Genomic DNA, 18,540 nt, shown 5'->3' with positions numbered 1-18,540 from the left:
GTCGACTTAAAACACTTCCCTCGGTCATGTTTTAATTTATCGCCACTCGTTGCGAATTTCCTATTTTTCGCACTTGTACTATTAAAGTCTAAAAAGTATTTGTGCCTCAAATTTGCCAGCTAAATTAGATGTGGATGTACACATTATGCAGTAATTCTGAATGAATCAAAAAATATATGCTATTCATATGAAAGGTTATAGCATAGTAACGCTACCCCCTCTGCCACTTATACGGTAGTTTTACTCCATCTTCGAGTCAATCCCGTACCGTGATTGGTCCGTGTCTTTGAACGGACCAATCACGGCACGGGATTCGCTCACCTCGTCCCCCCGCACCCCAGTATTTTTGGCAGCATCGGTTTCATGAAATAATTGCTCTAAACTCAGTCTAGAGGATTCCTAGTCTATGGGTTATACGCACCTCGCTGTATTTCCTCTCAGTGTGGGGCTGGGCCACATACTGGGTGGCGCTCTGTATAACCTCCATCTCCAAGGCCAGGCAACGCCGGATGTACGCGTATAGCTCGTGCGGAGCGTGGCTGAACACACAACAAACATACATGTCAATTTTAATCCTTTTATTCACATGAAAAAAAAGAATTTAAATTATAAAATTACACTTAAATCGTCCCAATTTTTCAAGCGATGTGTCACTTTAGTATTAGTAGAAAATTGGCACCAGGATGACTAGTAAATTAGCGAAGCTTGCTGTCAATAGGGTATTAGCCATTTTTTAGGGTTCCGTACCCAAAGGGTAAAAACGGGACCCTATTACTAAGACTCCGCTGTCCGTCCGTCCGTCCGTGCGTCCGTCTGTCACCAGGCTGTATCTCACGAACCGTGACAATTGAAATTTTCACAGATGATGTATTTCTGTTGCCGCTATAACAACAAATACTAAAAACAGAATAAAATAAAGATTTAAGTGGGGCTCCTATACAACAAACGTGATTTTTGAGCGAAGTTAAGCAACGTCGGGCAGGGTCAGTACTTGGATGGGTGACCGTTTTTTTGCTTGTTTTGCTCTATTTTTTGTTGATGGTGCGGAACCCTCCGTGCGCGAGTCCGACTCGCACTTGGCCGGTTTTTTATGAATGGTTTCAGTCGATCAGGTTTGTTGTGAGGATCAAATGTCTGTCTGGGACCCATTGTCTTAAAGCAATACAAAACTCACAAATGATGGTCAAATTCTGGCACCCGCACTTTACTGGCGAAACGCTTCTAACAAAATGGCAATACATCGTGACGTCACCATTTAACGTTAGAAGCCGTTTCGATGTATGGGAAACAAGGAATTTGCGATTTTGTCGGTGAAATATTGCGTTTAAGTATATTGTTGCTTTGCAATATTTTTTTAAATATAATGTAAGGAATCGAATGGTACCATTATTTTTTTCCTATTTGGAATTAAAAAAAAATTCGTACATCACATTCCGTGCCGAAAACCCGACTATCGGCTATTTTATAATTTCGTTCCCAGGCCGGACTACCCGATAGTCGGGATCGTGGTACGGTACTACACCTTTATATGAAGAAATTTTTGTGGCCTGGCGCGGATGTCTTGTTTGGTATTATATTTTTAAGTCACACTACTTTCAAATCACTAACAAACTATACTCTTCACAGACAATTGAAAGACTGTAACAGGTCATCTGAACGTCCATCTTTATATGACCAATTGCCGGTAAAACCTTGATGCGTCACATAATAGTACATTACTGCAGACGCCGGGAAAGTAGGGCTTGCCGGGTGAGTAGGGAGGCCGGATAGTGATATGAAGCCGGCAAGACCTTTTCACGGCTAGGCATGTATAGTGCTTTTCTCAAACATTTAATGAAATAAAAAAATACACCACTCGAAAAAAAAACAAATTTATAATCTTTATAATAAAAATCCAACTTCACAACAAAAGTTTTTTAATTTTCCTTCCAATGCCGCCATAATTGTTTTTTTTTTTACGGAAGTCGTCCGTATTTCTCGTGTGTTGTGTTCGAATAGACCTTATTAGGGCCATTATACACAAACTGATAATAAGAATCTCAATTTCTATAAATAAAATAAATGCAGAGGATTTTAAATATTGTCTATGATCTCTGGTGACTTGACGTATAGACGAAATTTTAAATTTATTCATCAACACATTGAATCATACAGATTCGTAGTCTTAATATCAGTACGCTCGTGTATAACAGGCGTGCATATTTTGGTCCGATAATCATTCATTCACTAAAAATATTAAAAAAATATATATAATTCGGCTGTTTAGCCTGTTCATGGACACAGACCCCATGTTTACATTAGAATTTAAAAAACAATTACTTCCCGGCCTAGGCCTTCAATTTCATATGAAATTCCTTTACAGTTCTCTGGAGTTGCTCCGCCCTAAACGTGATATTTTGAAGCCTGATGTAACGCCCGGAGCGACGACATTTCATTGCATGTTTGAGAAAATGTTCTTAATATTGTGGATGATATAGTTATCAGTGGAAATAATGTAAACATCGTTGGGATATTGGTGATAACATGAGTAAAACGTGTTAAATATGTAAACAGTGATAAATTATAAGCACGTAAATTGGATTTTTTAGAGGCTGGGAAACTCACAAGGGTAAGACCAATGCTTTATTTGTAAAAACAGGCCCGGTGCGTGTCGGACCACGCATAAAGAAATACAAGCAAAAACGTATATCTACGCGGCGCTTACGTCGTTCTAATAAGAAGATAAAAAAAAACATTAATAGGTTTTATTGGCGTTTATAATCGTTTGTCCTTATCTGTCATTTTGACTTATGTATTTGTAAGAAAGGGATAAAACATAATTTAACTAAATCAGGCCCGTAAAGTTTTATGAAAAAGGGGGTAAGTACTTAGTGACAAAATAAATACACTACTGTCTAAATTTCATTCAAATATATCTAATAGTGTCCGAGTAAAATGGCTGTGACATACGGACAGACAGATGGATGGACGGACATAACGAAGCGATGGTATTTCCTCGCGAGGCGGCTCGCTTTGTGATGTACAAACAGCAACACTCCTAACTGTACATCGGTGGACCTTATTACAAAAGTCATAAGGTCCACTGATGTACAGTTAAGTGTAAGGCCTGAGTGGACGCTCGAAGCGGAGCGTTAGGCGGGGCGTGCAGCGTGGCGTCGGGCTCACAGGTGATGTGAGCAGCGTGCACTAAGGCCGCTCCTATACGTGCGCATTTGTTTAACATGCACGCCACACGCCCCGCCCCGCCGCACGCACAACAAGAGCGTCCACTCAGGCCTTACACTAACAGTGTGGGCGATGGTACACACCTGTACTGCGCGTGGAAGGCCTTGGCAGCCTCGAACAGCTTCATCTTGGTGAGGAACATGTCTGTACAGCATCAGCTCGGCTGTCGTCTAAATCTCCTGCACCAGTTCCTCCACGAATATGTACAAACAGCAACACTCTAACTGTACATCGGTGGGCCTTATTACAAAAGGCATAAGGTCCACCGATGTACAGTTAACAGTGTGGGCGATGGTACACACCTGTACTGCGCGTGGAAGGCCTTGGCAGCCTCGAACAGCTTCATCTTGGTGACGAACATGTCTGTACAGCATCAGCTCGGCTGTTGTCTTGATCTCCTGCACCAGCTCCTCCAATAATATGTACACACCTGTACTGCGCGTGGAAGGCCTTGGCAGCCTCGAACAGCTTCATCTTGGTGACGAACATGTCCGGGGAGAGCATCAGCTCTGCTGTCGTCTTGATCTCCTGCACCAGTTCCTCGACGAAGAAACGCTGCTGCTCTTCGGGTTCCGCCGTCCTGGTTACGAATTAGGGGTCTTAATAACAAAACTTTTTTGGGACTCAGGCATTTTATACCTATATGTATAGCTTTTGCCCGAGACTTCGTCTGCGTAAAATAAGTATATCCATATACCAGTTCCATATGCTTCCGATATGCTGCAACGAAGTGTTGGAACAATTTACCACCGTAAATCAGAAACTGCAAATCCGCTACCTCTTATAAGCCCTACCTACCTACCTACCCTACCTTAAAAAGTACTTACTCGTAACCCAACAAGTTTTCTAACTAAGTGGACATATTCAAAAAGAAATATTTGTGAACAAAAACAAATATTTGTGAACAAAAACAAATATTTGTGAACAAAAAGAAATATTTGTGAATTAAAAAGAAATATTTGTCTCTCTCTCTCTTTCTTTCTTACACATGTTGTATCTTGTTCTGTTCCTATTCTGGTCTGTTTCTGTTTTAGATTTTAAGTTATAGTTTCTAACTTTGAGTGCCCTGAAAACCAGCAACACCATTTTTTGTAAGTGCTCCGTGAACGTATGACTTTGGCAGTAAATAAGGTATCCAGCTAGGTCTAATTATGTTTTTCTTTTCAATACATTACATACCATATCTTGCTCTCGATCCACGGCGCCAAGCAGTGGCGGACCTCAATAGGAAAATGATCGCCATAGATAGCCCGTACCTGGAAATATTAAAAAATATATATCACATCATTTGTGAGTCCAAAACGTTCCGAAATATGGCGGGTTTTTCCAAGGGGACTGTACTTTAGGGTTTAACCTTTTGAACGCCACGCCTATCGTGAGCTGCGCGTCACCGTGAACCTTGTCGGAATACACGAAGGTTGATATTGGGTTGACTTTAGGACTTTAGGGACCTTATCATAGTAGCTTTTATTAGGTACCAACTGGGTACCAACACAGACTACATATATACAGACGCTGCTATCCCATACATTCAAATGTGACCGCCTAAAAGCGCACCATTACCAGATGGCGTCACTGAAAAAGCACTGTTGCCTATCATGGATACAAGATGGCGCTGTGTCACATCCAAATCATAGAATTCCTAACGACATCTATACGTCTTCATTGAAAGTTAGTAGACATATGTCGTTGCCAACGATTAGAAGTAATCAACAGATGTCGCTTTATAGCGTATTGAATAAATCATGAATCTAGTTTAAAACTGGATCAAGCATGAGGGGTGGAAGGAAATGACCGAACAGGATAGTCTTATGTATCTTTCAGTATGAGTAAAGAGAGTTCGGGCACTTAAGGAGTACAGGGAGGGAAGGGAGAGGCAGGGTACAGAGAAATAGCGTAGCCAAACGGTATAACCATAAAGTAATTTCGGAAAACGATACTGTGGTGATGATAATATTTATATATTATAAGAATGCTACATAAGTCTTGCCGAAACTATTTAAACCGGCTGAAAATAAATACCTGTCATAATAATTTTGCGCATGCTACCATTGGTGCATGGCAAAAGGATTAGACATTACTACTGGCGTAAGTCCGTCTATATGCCACCATGCCACTGGTACTTGAGCGTTTCTTTATATTTTTTTAATCCAATTGCTCAAAAAGTTTAGTTTTTGTAGCTGCAAATCGTGCGTAAAGTTTGATTTTTTTACACTAGTGCTAAAAAGTAATCTGATTGATACATTTTAAATAAATGAGTATTATGCGAGACCCGCTTATAAATGACCCACCTGAACAACGCGCGATTGGGCATAAAGGAGTATTATTCGAGACCCAATAGTATTACTTGAACAGCGCGCGACAGAATGAAGCTGACGTTCGTACAATACACTTTATACACTTAATATAAATGTAATTAATTAGATATATATCAATATAATGAAATAACAAAAGATTCATGTTTTTTTACATATAGCTGGTCAACCAAATCTTGTCAGTAAAATAAAGGCGCGAAATTCAAATTTTCTATGGGACGATATCCTTTCGCGCCTACATTTTTCAAATTTGCCGCCTTTTTCTACTGTCAAGATCTGGTTGACCATGTATAATTATATGTTCTGAAAATTAATTTTATTAATTTTAATAATACAATTTCTCTTCAATTGGCATAATGCTGACAACAGTGACAACAGAATCCACATTGAAAAAAATGGCAATTAAAAGTAAAACTTTTTTTATTCCCTTCCCGCCTTTTTTATTCAACATTTAAAGTGATTTATGTTTGTAAGTAATTGCCAAGAAAGCATAAGTTATTAAATAAAAATGAGTGATTCAGACGATTTTGGAGTTAATTTAACGCCACCAGATATCAAAGCAAAGGCATCCGTTGTAAGTGACAGGGCTATAACCGCGAAAATCGAATTTTGCAAATTGCGGGCATTTTTCTCTGTCACTCTAATTACGCCTGCATTGGAGTAAAAGAGAAAGATCCCCGCAATTTGCGAATTTCGGTTTTGGCGGTAGCCCCTCAGTATATTTCCGGAAAAATCGAAAGCTCGGTACTCGTGCAAAATGACATACTTCTCGCACTTATATCGAAAACTACTATTTTTTGCCATTTTTTATATTGTGATCTTTTTTGCCACTTTTGTGTTATTTGTACTCAAATTCACGAGCTCTTTCGATCCTAATGAGATAAAATACCTCAATTCATGCTCAATTCACTCTTATCGTGCCTTCTAAAAATTTACGATACAAGTTGCATTGCAATAACTATAAAAAAAAGTAACTGATTTGACTAGTACGAAAATACCCTATTGTAACAATACGATGCGACGTTGTCGAGTTAAACTGGACTCGCTTCGCAGTAACTCATAGCAGTTTGGCAACGTCGCGTCGTGCTTTTATTTTTAAGCAACAGATTTGTACATGATTTGTACCATCTTAGTACCTATACATACAAAGATATGTTTTCATAACGTTCCTTTTCAACTTCTCCCATGGCAAAACCCGTACCTATCAAACCTGAAATTATTATACAAAAGCATTTAATGTTTGTTTTAATAAACTTTTTCTGTTATAATTAGAATAAATATATCTAATTTTGCGTATATTGACCAGGCAGGTGTTTGTATCACTAATTATGTGACCTATAAGTATAGACAGACAACAGCGTGCACAGAAACGTCAAAAACGGCATCAAGTAATGATTATTGCTATTTTAAAATTAGTCCCCTACTTCAGGGTAATGTTATACGCCTGTTCCTTAAAAAAGCTGAGGGCCTACCGCGAACCACGTTCGACGTGTTGCCTCCCTGTCACACTTACGTACGAATTTACAAGTGCGACAGAGAGGCAACACGTCGAACGTGGTTCGCGGTAGGCCCTCAGAAATGGACACTGAGGCATAATTATCATTATTTTGGAATTTAAGTACTATATAATATTATTTGTAGTCTTTTGGAATATCATATTTTATTTGAACTAATAATATTGTATAATAATAAATCATAAAAGCTCTATTTAGGGACAAGAAAGAACTTTCAACGGCAACACTAAAAATAAACTGTCAAATAGTCAAGTCGCCACAAAGCGGCACCGCGTTTGTTGGTTGCCTTTGCTTTGTTTCTGTTTATACAAACTTATTAATTTCATATTATAGCTTCATTTGAACTATAGTACAAGTACGTGAATAGAATACCTAGACGTGTCTTGCTTGGTGCAGTTGCGTAGGTATGCTAAAAGGAAAGTTGGAAGACCGATGTGGCGCTTTAAAGACTGTGCTAAGCGTGACATGTGCCCAAAATGTGGGAGGTCGTGCCGCTCACGCATCGGCCTCCACAATCACCAAACCCGTTGTCTAAACAGCAATGCATAAATCGTCTGCAATAGACGAAAAGACCTGTGATGATGACGTGAATTGCCGATGTAGTAACGGAACACTACTAATGGTAAAACCTACATATTAATCTGACAGTGTCTACTGTTTGCCAATAAATGATAAAATTGATAAAAAATTAACACTTCAGGTAAGTTTGTTTTGAATACAAAGGTTAATTAAATAATTTATCACCACACCAACTGGTAAAGGCCCCCTTGATTGTTCAAATACTAATGAGAAAATTGCATTTATGATTTATCCCACATGTGGGGCAAAGTAATCAGATCTAAATTTTGAGTTTCCTTATGTTAGCTGGTAGAATTTACTTTTAAATGATGATTTTGAATTATAAATTCTTTATAATGTTCATGTGGATTTGATTTTTTTGGTATTTTATAGTTGGTATTTTCCCTGCATTGGCATGGTGATAAATTCTGTGTTTCATTAGGTGGCAATGTTTGTTTAACCCTCGTGCCTTGAATTCTCACAACGCTCAAGATTCCACTTCTCGAACCACTCGCTACGCTCATAGTTCAAATCTTCTGCTTGCCCTGGAATCAACATTAGCATGAGCGGTTAAACAACTGCTTTGCCCCCTTGCCCACTAATAACTATTGTCAAGTTTTATTTTAACCCCCCATGCTAATATTGATACCCGAGCAAGCAAAAGATTCCAAAGTATTTAGAGTTAGAGCAAGAAAGAAGAAAGGTACGTCATAATTTCAAAGATGTTTGACATTTAAAATAACACATGTACTGCGCAGGCGATCAATATCGCTGCATACTTTTCTTGGTCTAAATCTATACAATGGTTAGTGTTTGCAAACAGACTCCAATGTGAAGGCAATGTGTATTAAACTTTATTGTGATATTATTACATTTTATATATAAAAAATATGTTTCTGATTTCAGGACCCAGCCTCTAGCCACTAGAAGTTACAATGTATGCAACAAGAGAGTGAAGATGAAATAGTCAATGCATCTCTGTACAGTCGCCATCAGATATATCGGAACGGCCAAGGTGTTCACAATATCTGAACACGCACTCTAACGCCCTGACAATAGAGGCGTGTTCAGATATTTGTGAGCGCCTTGGCCGCTCCGATATATCTGATGGCGACTGTACCACAAGTAAAATATTTTGAGTGGAAGATGGTTGAGATTGATTCCTGTTTCAACGGACAGACACATGCTATGAAGATTCTCTTAAAAATAATAAAATACAATTAATAAATTCAATGTTTAACATGATAGTGACTTTATTTTGTCTACCCACTAACAACCAATTTGTTCAATGCTGGCGGGCAATGGCGGTAAACTTAAATATTTGATGTGGTATGAAGCTAAATGTTTTGAACATAATGGCAAGCCACTAAAAAGTTTTAATCCTAGATTAGCCATTAAACTGTGGCTGCCAGTCTGATTTGTTAATTGTTATATAAGTACAGTCAGCGTCATATAGTAGGTAGCATCCAAAGTATTCAAATAGTTCGGTACACCATATTATTTGTATGGCATACTGAACTATTTGAATACTTTGGATGCGACCTACTATACGACGCTGACTGTACTTAATTTAAATATATATAAATTGTATATTATTTCTACGGCCTCCTAGCTAGTCAGTAGTGACAGTGACCCTGCTCTGCTATGTGCTATGAAGTAGGAGGTCCTGGGTTCAAATCCTCATAGGACATTTATTTGTTTTTTAATTGTGTGTGTATATATTAATGGTCTATATCTATTCCCATCTGTCCACACCTCTTGTATGGCGGCGGGGACAAATGGGCCACCACCATGGGACACCATATTAATACACTTTTAGGGGGATCCGAACCTAGGACTTCCAGCTTTGATATGATCATAAAATATAAGATATGTATGTATTTACATTTACACATTGTATTATTGCTCTCATACATATAGGGATATTTTTTTAAATGTCGGATGTCTCTTCTCTTTTGAGCATGAATAGAAGCAGGGGATAACTGACAGAACGGGATAGTCTTATGTATCTTTCAGTAGGAGTAGCAGCGAAAGCGCTATTATTGTTTGTCCTTGTCACAGTCTCACATCTTGTTTTATTTCCCACCGTAAATTGACCACCGTGATTGGTCGAATTCATTTGTTGCCCACCATAACAAATAAATTCGACCAATCATAGCGGCGCAATGCGACGCTATGATTGGTCGAATTTACATGTTTTGTCCCTCACGGAGGCACGCGTACACCACTTCTATAGGATGCTACCTTCTATGCTTTTGAGCAAGTTTTTGTCACCTGCCCTGCTATTCAAACTACTCAAGAATTTACAATGTTTTGTTACCAAGTAGGTCGATTAGTGTAAGACTGTCCTAAAATATATGTATAGCTATATGAGGACAATTTTGTAATGCGTAAGGTTAAGTAAATTAATATACAAACAGCAACACTCCTAACTGTACATCGGTACAGTTAACACTTAACAGTGTGGCTGATGATACCATGTAGGTTTAATATATTTTAATTATTATCACGTTTCTAAGAACAATAGTACATTATTGTCGAGGTTCGGAAGTAGCTACTTGCAAGCTGAGGATTCGTTTTAAACGGACGACCTTGGGAGTCCGTTTAATTGAATCCGAAGCCAGCAAGTAGCCTTCCAGCCGAGTCATATATAGTGCTTTTCTCAAAAATGGTGCAAGAGATATTTTACAGAAGCAACGTTCTAATTTTCACAGAGAAAAGTAAAACCATTAAAAAGATTTGCTTGCCGCCTTTAAAAAAAATAGAAGTGTATTTTTCTGCTGAAAATACGCCAACGTATTTGAGACACCTAAATAGTCGCGGTACCAACATTATATTAATAATAAGTGCTGATCATCTGTTCGGCTGTTTAATGGACCTATGCCTTCATTTGATATGGCCATTTAAAGTTTTAAAAAGTTTGGAACTCGTTTAATAATGGAATTTGTATGCAACATTGCAGTCCCGAAATCGAGACAGCAATGTTTTTAACTTTTTAATTTTTAGAATGACCATAAACTACACACTTCGCGACCTATTTTTTAACCGGCAACGTCGACTTTGCCGTCCATTTTTGAGAAAAATTATATTATTTATTACTTAATAATGTTGATATGTTGTCTGTGATATGATCATAAAGTATGAGGATTTACTACAGTGACATCTATTGATAGTCTTTCTCAAACAATCGAGCTATTTAGTGTGTTACAACGGCAAGAAACTAACTGTCTAGTAATGCGATAGATGGCGCTTAGAATAGTTCATGCCATTATTTATTTATTTTTTTCTGCGTCGATTTACTATGTGTAAATGGATGTTTTAAAAGGTTTTTGTTGTAATATGCTAAATAAATTAGAACTATACATGTTAATTTAAAAATTGGCAAGATTTGAAATAACACAAATATATATTTAGGCCCAATGGTGCTCTGAGTGACATCTCTTGGATTTTTGTGGAACTAAGCGAGGCTTGTATGGGCCGATTACTCTATACTATACTTACTTTATGGTACCAAGGAGTTTTGGCCGAAGGGTGTCAAGTTCCGGCGGTTCCGCGGCCGGCTCCCTGACACGGTCAGGTTACGTAATGCATCGCAGGCATAACGTGTGTTTTTAGTTTTAAAATATATTATATTTATGATATGTATGTAATGCTAGTTTTAAGGTATTTTTCTAAGGGGTAGCAATTCGATACGTACGTGATACCTACGTCGTTACGAACAACATAACTTTTGACTAGGGATGTACCGACTAGTCGGGAAAGCCGACTATTCGGCCTCATTTGTAGTCGGCGATTAGTCGGCGACTAGTCGGCAAAAATGGCCGATTAGTCGGCACTTTATAAGTGACAGAAAAACAGGGCAAAAAGAAATAAACAGCACATATTTTCATAAGCTTTTTACCTATTTTACCCAAATTTTTATTTAGGGCGCTTACGAAAACTTTTGTTCGAAATTATTGAACTTGTGGTCGCTTTTTTATGTCCGATTCTGCGATCGCCGTATGAAATATAACCTTAGGATTTTTTTATTTAATTGTTTAGCGTTACTATATGATAAATAGCGCGACGAAAGGGTAAAACGATTGTTTTTTAGTGCATTTGAACCGAACTTAGGCCAAACTAATGACCTGGCCGACTAGCCGACTAGTCGGCCGACTAATCGGCCATCCGAGCGCCGATTAGTCGGCTAGTCGGACAAATCAATAGTCGGTACATCACTACTTTTGACCCTATTTTGTATTAGCATGCAAGTTTCGTAATAATAGTGTCAAAATTTGACCACGCAAATTATCAAGACCGTAGTTGTATTTTATACACGACTGGGCGAAGTACCTGAGATACCCCTGATGACATTTGGATATAATTTGCATACATCGATTGAGGAAAAACCTTGTATGATTGTAACATGTAATTCATTCACTTATTGTGTTCCATTCACGGATTGAAAGGTACAGTCGTCAAAGATATGTTTTTATTTTCATACACTTTTGCACGACTCTACTTTCTACAGTACCTAAGCTAAGAGAACAAAGGTTATCAACTTATCACTATAGTGATAGCTTACTGATATCATATATTTATCTATGTATGTATATGCATGGCACTACTGTACCCACAGATAACGGAAGCATTGATAAAAAGTTAAACAAAAATATATTCAAGGACTTTATCAAATAAGTATGTATACTGCTCCTAAATAGATAAACTGTAGTGTCTGACCAGACCTGTTTTAGTACCATCCATAGACAAATATAAGTAAAGAAGGGGTGGTAACTCCATACATCTTTTTTCTTACCAAAACGAGAGTTATTTCGTAGTCGACATCTAGCGTCAAATAGTGGAATTATCAGTACCGCTACTTGACACCAGATGTCACAAATGTCGCTACTGACGAAAAATTAACAGCTAAAACAATTTACAACAAATATTATAAGCAGAAGGAGTTGAAAAAGAGTACAGGTTGAAAATTGATGAGTTCTAGCAGGCAGTCGCTCTGTTATGGTACTGATCTGTTATATGTGGTAAAATCTTGGGATTAGCTGTCAAGCGGACCCCAGGGTCCCATGAGCCGTGGCAAAATGCCGGGACAATGCGAGGACGAAGACTATGGATGTTGGTACTAACCTTCTGCAAGCTCTCCTGGGGTAGCTGCTGAGCCCTCGCCCACAGCGACATCTTGGACCTGACACATAACACACAATAATGAACACTATAGCCTTGATAATAAGATTAATTTTAAGGGACCCACTGATTACCAGTCCGCCGGACGATATTGTCCTATCAGTTGTTCGGAGCTGTCAACTTTTTGTTCTAACTGACAGGCCAATATCGTCCGGCGGACTGTTAATCAGTGGGCCCCTTTAGAGAAATGTTTAATACTGAACTAGATATAGTTAGACCCAACAAGTTTTTGGAAATTAGCTTAGTTAAGATTATGAATTTATGATTTATTTGATCTCATTCAATTTTCATAGAAATATGACAATTTAAGTATTATGGACTTTATGGATAAGGTAAGTTAACATGTTCAGACTAGTAACTTAAATTAGTTAAGCATAATATATTGCTTGACCCAACATGCTATGGTTAAGTGAGTTAAAGAAAATACATAAATGCTTACCAAGTCTATCTCTTGATTAATACTGCAAAAGTTGTTCCCCAAACTTCAGTCTTAAGTTAATACATGTAAAACTGTAACAAAAACATAAAATGAATTATCCTACTATAGCTGGTCACCCAAATCCTGTCAGTACAAAAAGGCGCGAAATTCAAATTTTCTATGGGACGATATCCCTTCGCGCCTACATTTTTCAAATTTGCCGCCTATTTCTACTGTCAAGTTCCGGTTGACCAAGTATAATAACTATATTAGTTATTGGAACACATTTATCATCAGATTTTTTTTTTATTATATTTTTTTTTTTTTTATAATTAATGGGCTTACTCATGGCCACAGACTAGCCGAGGCGAAGACGTGGCCTACGATGGAGCGAGCCTGCCCAGAAGGTGCCTGTTCACCCTTGATTTGAAGAAAAACAAAAGTAGTGAATTCCTAAGGTTACTTGCACCTTGCACCATCCTACTAACTCAATGTTAAATAGTACTGGTAACCATGGTAACTCCAGGTATAACCGGTTAACCCCGGGTTACTGGACTGGTGCAAGTGGCCCTAAGAAGAGTTATAACAAGATCTTTATAAGGTTTTCCTCAAGTTGTCAACAACTACTCGGATTTGCATGGATTGTTACAACTTTTACAGTACAGTCACCTGCAATAAAATGTTACTCTTTGAAGGCCGCGAAAATATATGATTGCACTTAATTGTAAAAATGCTCATAAGTAATAAGACTCAATGTATTAATAGTCGACGTCAAAGATATGTTTAAAATTTTCGCCTATTCATCAAATAAGGAAAGTGTGTGTGCAATGCAAATAATCATTGGTGATTATGCTCCATTAGATAATTTACAACAAGGCAACAAGGAAAACGGCGTTTAAATACATGTAAATACACGCAGCAGACAAGCGTAAATATTTAATAAAATTATGCAACACATTTTCGTTATCATAGCCTTGACAAATTAAAAAAAAGTTATATATTTTTTTAATTTGAACAACTCTGTATCGCCGTTATCATTAGGGTGGGGTATGCTATGCTACCTTTCTCCCACGATGGTAAATTATGTTAAACAACACCTTTAGAACAAAGAGCTTATTAAAGTAACAAACCACGGCAAAAAAAAACACCAGAAGTAACTACGCAACACTTGATCACCTGAGATATGTTATCACAAAGGGTTTCTACGAACTATTATAGCTTTTCTTCGTGCACCTGTTGCTCCCGGGAACTAATATCACGAAATCCAGGGACGCAATATCCCTAGAATTTACCTGTATCGAGCGGCTTTATACGTCCGCTACTGCTGATTCCAAGAATTTTGACGTTTACACACACTACAACACAAATTGCTCCTCGCTACACACACATTTACAAAAAATTAATTTTAGATCAAGACAATAACACGACCTTTTGATTTTATATGCGCTTTTCTCTCTATCCTGTCGAATTTCTCGAGGAATAAACTACCGGGATAGCTAAGGGTTGCACTTAATTGTACTTTTTTACGCTCTAATAAACTTATTCTTATGGCGTGGTGAATAAATTAATATTTACCGGCAAAGAACACGAGGCCGCACGAATCATTCTTCGAGTCACGTAAACTACAATTAAAAAAAATACATCGCTTCATTACAATCTTCATTATTCGTTACTCAACAAACATAATATGTCAAACAACATATGCTTCAACAAAATCTGCAAAAGTGTGCCTTTTGATGTTATTTATAAGGTTGGTAATATTTTACAAAAGTTAAACAGTTTCATGTTCCGTAGCGTAATTAGCAGATAAATACTTGAATGTTGCTTGAATGCGATTATGTTAGGGTAACCAGGATATAAAAAATAATTATCGCAGAAAAAATATAAAGTACTTAAATATCTAATGTCAAATTCGACACGGGGTGCGTGCAATAGGGATGTTGACATGAATCGCGAATATATAACATGTTATATATTCGCGAGGATTATATATTCGGGGAGCGATCTTGTACGCATGTCTGATCTGAAGCTAGTCGTAGATAAAGTAAGTCCAGTCATAGCCAAATTAATTAATTTATCAGTTGCTCAACATAAATACCCTAATAAGTTAAAAGAATCTATAATTCGTCCAATCCATAAAAAGGGTGACCGTAAAGTATACTCAAACTATCGACCAATATCCATTCTCTCCAGTATAGATAAAATAGTTGAAAAATGTATAATTAGTCAAACAAGCTCCTTCCTTCAAAAAAACAGTATATTAAATGATGATCAACATGGGTTTCAGAAAAATAGAAGTACTGCCACTCTTTTGTCCAAATTCACTGATGAAATAAATACGTACTTAGACGATAAAAAATTTGTTGTAGCAATTTTCTATGATTTTAAAAAAGCATTCGACACTTTAGAAACAAACACCCTTTTAAATGGAATGGCCGAATGTGGTGTGGGACAGCCGCTAAACAAATGGTTTCGCGACTATCTCACATCACGTTCATACCGCGTTAAGATTGGTGACGACCTAAGTGATGAGACACTGGTACATTGTGGAGTACCACAGGGCTCCGTATGTGGCCCAGTGTGTTACCTAATGCATGTAAATAGCTTATGTGGAGTTTTGCGAAACTGTTCCGCACACATGTTTGCGGACGATCTATGCACCCTACGCGCAGGAAACAATATGGTAGAAACTTGTCGTCTAGTTCAACAAGACATAGACTCAGTAGTTAAGTGGTCTCATGACAATGGCATTATATTGAATTCAGATAAAACTAAGCTCCTAATTATACAATCGCCATATTTAAGTACAACAGAAATGCCCCTCCCTATGTACACCCACAGTTTCACTTGCCTTCATAATAACTTACACGATTGCCATTGTATACCAATAGAAAAAGTTGATTGTGTTACATACTTAGGTGTCAAAATAGATTCCGCATTTTCTTGGCAACAACATATAAATTATATTTGTAGCAAACTTAGGATTTTATTAGGAAGATTTTACCACCTTAGCTTTAAAGTACCGACTAATGTATTAAAATGCTTATACTTTGCCATAGTTGAATCCTTGTTAAGTTATGCTCTTGATTGCTATGGTCTCACTTTTAAATCGTACATGGATAAAGTAGAAGCGCTACAAATTAGATTCTTAAAGTTACTTGTCAATAATAAAACTAGAAACAGCTGTAAAGGTAATTATAATAAACTATTTAAAATTTGTAAAATACTCCCGGTCAGTTTAAAACACAAATATCTCTTAGCAGTTAACAACCATGGCAATAGGGTGCATATCTCGACACGATTAGAACATAAACATAATACAAGATCAGTGGCTGTGCAAAAATATGAAATACCCCGCGTTACTAACTATTATGGAGACAGAACATTAAGAAAAAGGTTGCCGTATTTTTTAAATAGTCTGCCTGAAAATATCAGGCTCGAGCCCAATAAAATTAAATTTAAAAAAGCACTAATGCTGCACTTACTGAAAACATTTGGGTGACAATTGTATGCCTGTGCCTGCAAATGTCACTCAAGTGAAGTTAGTTATAGCTACGATGTTAGTTTTAATTTTTAATATGTTAATTACGTTGATTATGTAAGTACTTACAACAGAGACTCGCGCCTGCAGTCAAACTGTGCAAACAGTTTTGCAGGGAACTGTATTAGATTATAAGTATTCATGTATTAATAATAACAAATAAAAAAAAAAAAAAATGTTTTTACCATAGCAGGGAATATTAGAACGCGGAAAATCATATTTTGCAAGTGTAAATATGCGTAATAAATTAATTAAAAATAATCAAAAGTATTTAAAATAATGCCCAGTATCACGTGACTGCAAACGCCAATCGGAGCGCGTGACGTAATCACAGTGGAATCACCAAAGACAAGTTATAAGACCTACCTAAGTGTCTACAGATTATCGTACCGAAACGCGATCTTGGTGCGGTGCGGCGCACGATTCGATAGTGTGTAAGGTGGTGCGTTAAGGACGCAGCTATAAGTTAGAGCGAGAAAGAAGGTTGCTGTCCGATGCGGTAGTGTGTTAAGGCTTTAAAAAATATTTGTCAGTTGCCATATAAAGAATTTAAAAAAATGACTGACAGCAGTTTGTTTAAAACGCCGTTACGTCATCAAGGTCACGTGACAGTTTGGAGCGTTTAGGCGCGAAATTTAAACACGAAACTTATTATACATGTTTTTTTATTCAAAATTAATGAATATATATTTTTTTAATATTTTTTTCTGTAATTACTACGTGTCTATCTACAAAATGAAACCAGTTCCAAAAAATTGTCAACATCCCTATTGCAATGTGGTCCTTCTAATGTGGTTTATAGACCTAAAAATATTCTTAAGCTTTGGATTCCTCCGAAAGCGGTGTCGTCATATAGCGGCCGCAAAAGACGGCCGTCCTTACGGTGACGACATGTGGAAAGTACCACGGCGTCGTAACACACCGTCAGCCACCAAGGTCAAAGCGGCAAATTTGAGAAATGTAGGCGCGATGGGATATCGTCCCATAGAAAATTTGAATTTCGCGCCTTTTTCTACTGACAAGATTTGCTTGACCATCTATAATTTACTTGGAGGATGAAATATCATCAGAAGAGGAAAATAATCGTAATACGAAATCATTTATTCAAATCTCGTGTCATTTATTCAAAATGGCGTCACCGCTATCTAATAAAACGTTCACGAAACTATCGACACCCAATGATTTATAAACTCAAGATAGGTTATAGGCGTTCCAAAACTGAAGCGCTTAACTTGTGAAAAATTTGACAAGTTTCCTTTAGACGTGGCTGGACAAGCGAGAACTGTGTGTGAGAACGAGATGTAATGAGAAAACGAATCAAAAATAACAGATTTCTTCGTAGGCATAGAAATAAATATGGAAGTATTTTTGTGCTCCTCAAGTATGACTATAACCTATCTATGGTTATATAATATCATTGTCGACACCGTCCTGAAGGCCGTCATCCAAATGACGGCACCGCTTTTTTACGTTATATTGACAATCACGCCGTCTAGGCAAGGCCCCAACGTTATCTGTTCTCTTTGACGGCGCAGCAACTAGTATCATTTCTCTCTCCTCGCTCTTGTAAAAATGCCGTTTGTCAAAAAAGGACAACCATACTGTTGACAAGATGGACTTCAAATCAAGGTGCAGCTGTCACTGTTTCCACTTTTGTTTAGTGTACGATTAACAATGTGAATCCACCTTGCTGTAGCCATGTCGATAAAGTCATGTCGATAAACTATCGACATTTCTTGCAATTTTAATTTTACTTGAAAGGTTTAACGACAACTAAAATAAACAAAA

The 18,540-nt window shown here is 37.5% G+C and overlaps 1 protein-coding gene across 1 annotated transcript in view; it reads right to left on the bottom strand.

Annotated features, from left to right (window-relative positions):
- LOC134660238 (signal transducer and activator of transcription 5B) overlaps positions 1-14,850 on the bottom strand; it is a 51,061-nt gene extending 36,211 nt beyond the window's left edge. Inside the window, exons 1-6 of the mRNA XM_063515983.1 lie at positions 14,787-14,850; positions 13,233-13,303; positions 12,737-12,794; positions 4,405-4,481; positions 3,656-3,805; positions 422-539 (exon numbers count right to left, since the gene is read on the bottom strand). Of these exons, the coding sequence (XP_063372053.1) occupies positions 422-539; positions 3,656-3,805; positions 4,405-4,481; positions 12,737-12,787 (396 nt within the window). The 5' untranslated portion in view covers positions 12,788-12,794; positions 13,233-13,303; positions 14,787-14,850. The remainder of the gene's footprint in view (positions 1-421; positions 540-3,655; positions 3,806-4,404; positions 4,482-12,736; positions 12,795-13,232; positions 13,304-14,786) is intronic.
- Between the last annotated feature and the right edge of the window lie 3,690 nt (positions 14,851-18,540).

Source organism: Cydia amplana, chromosome 26 (genome assembly GCF_948474715.1).
Source record: "Cydia amplana chromosome 26, ilCydAmpl1.1, whole genome shotgun sequence".
Lineage (NCBI taxonomy): Eukaryota > Metazoa > Arthropoda > Insecta > Lepidoptera > Tortricidae > Cydia > Cydia amplana.
Note: the sequence above shows the minus strand (reverse complement) of the source record. Positions and strands in the feature narration are given on the sequence as shown.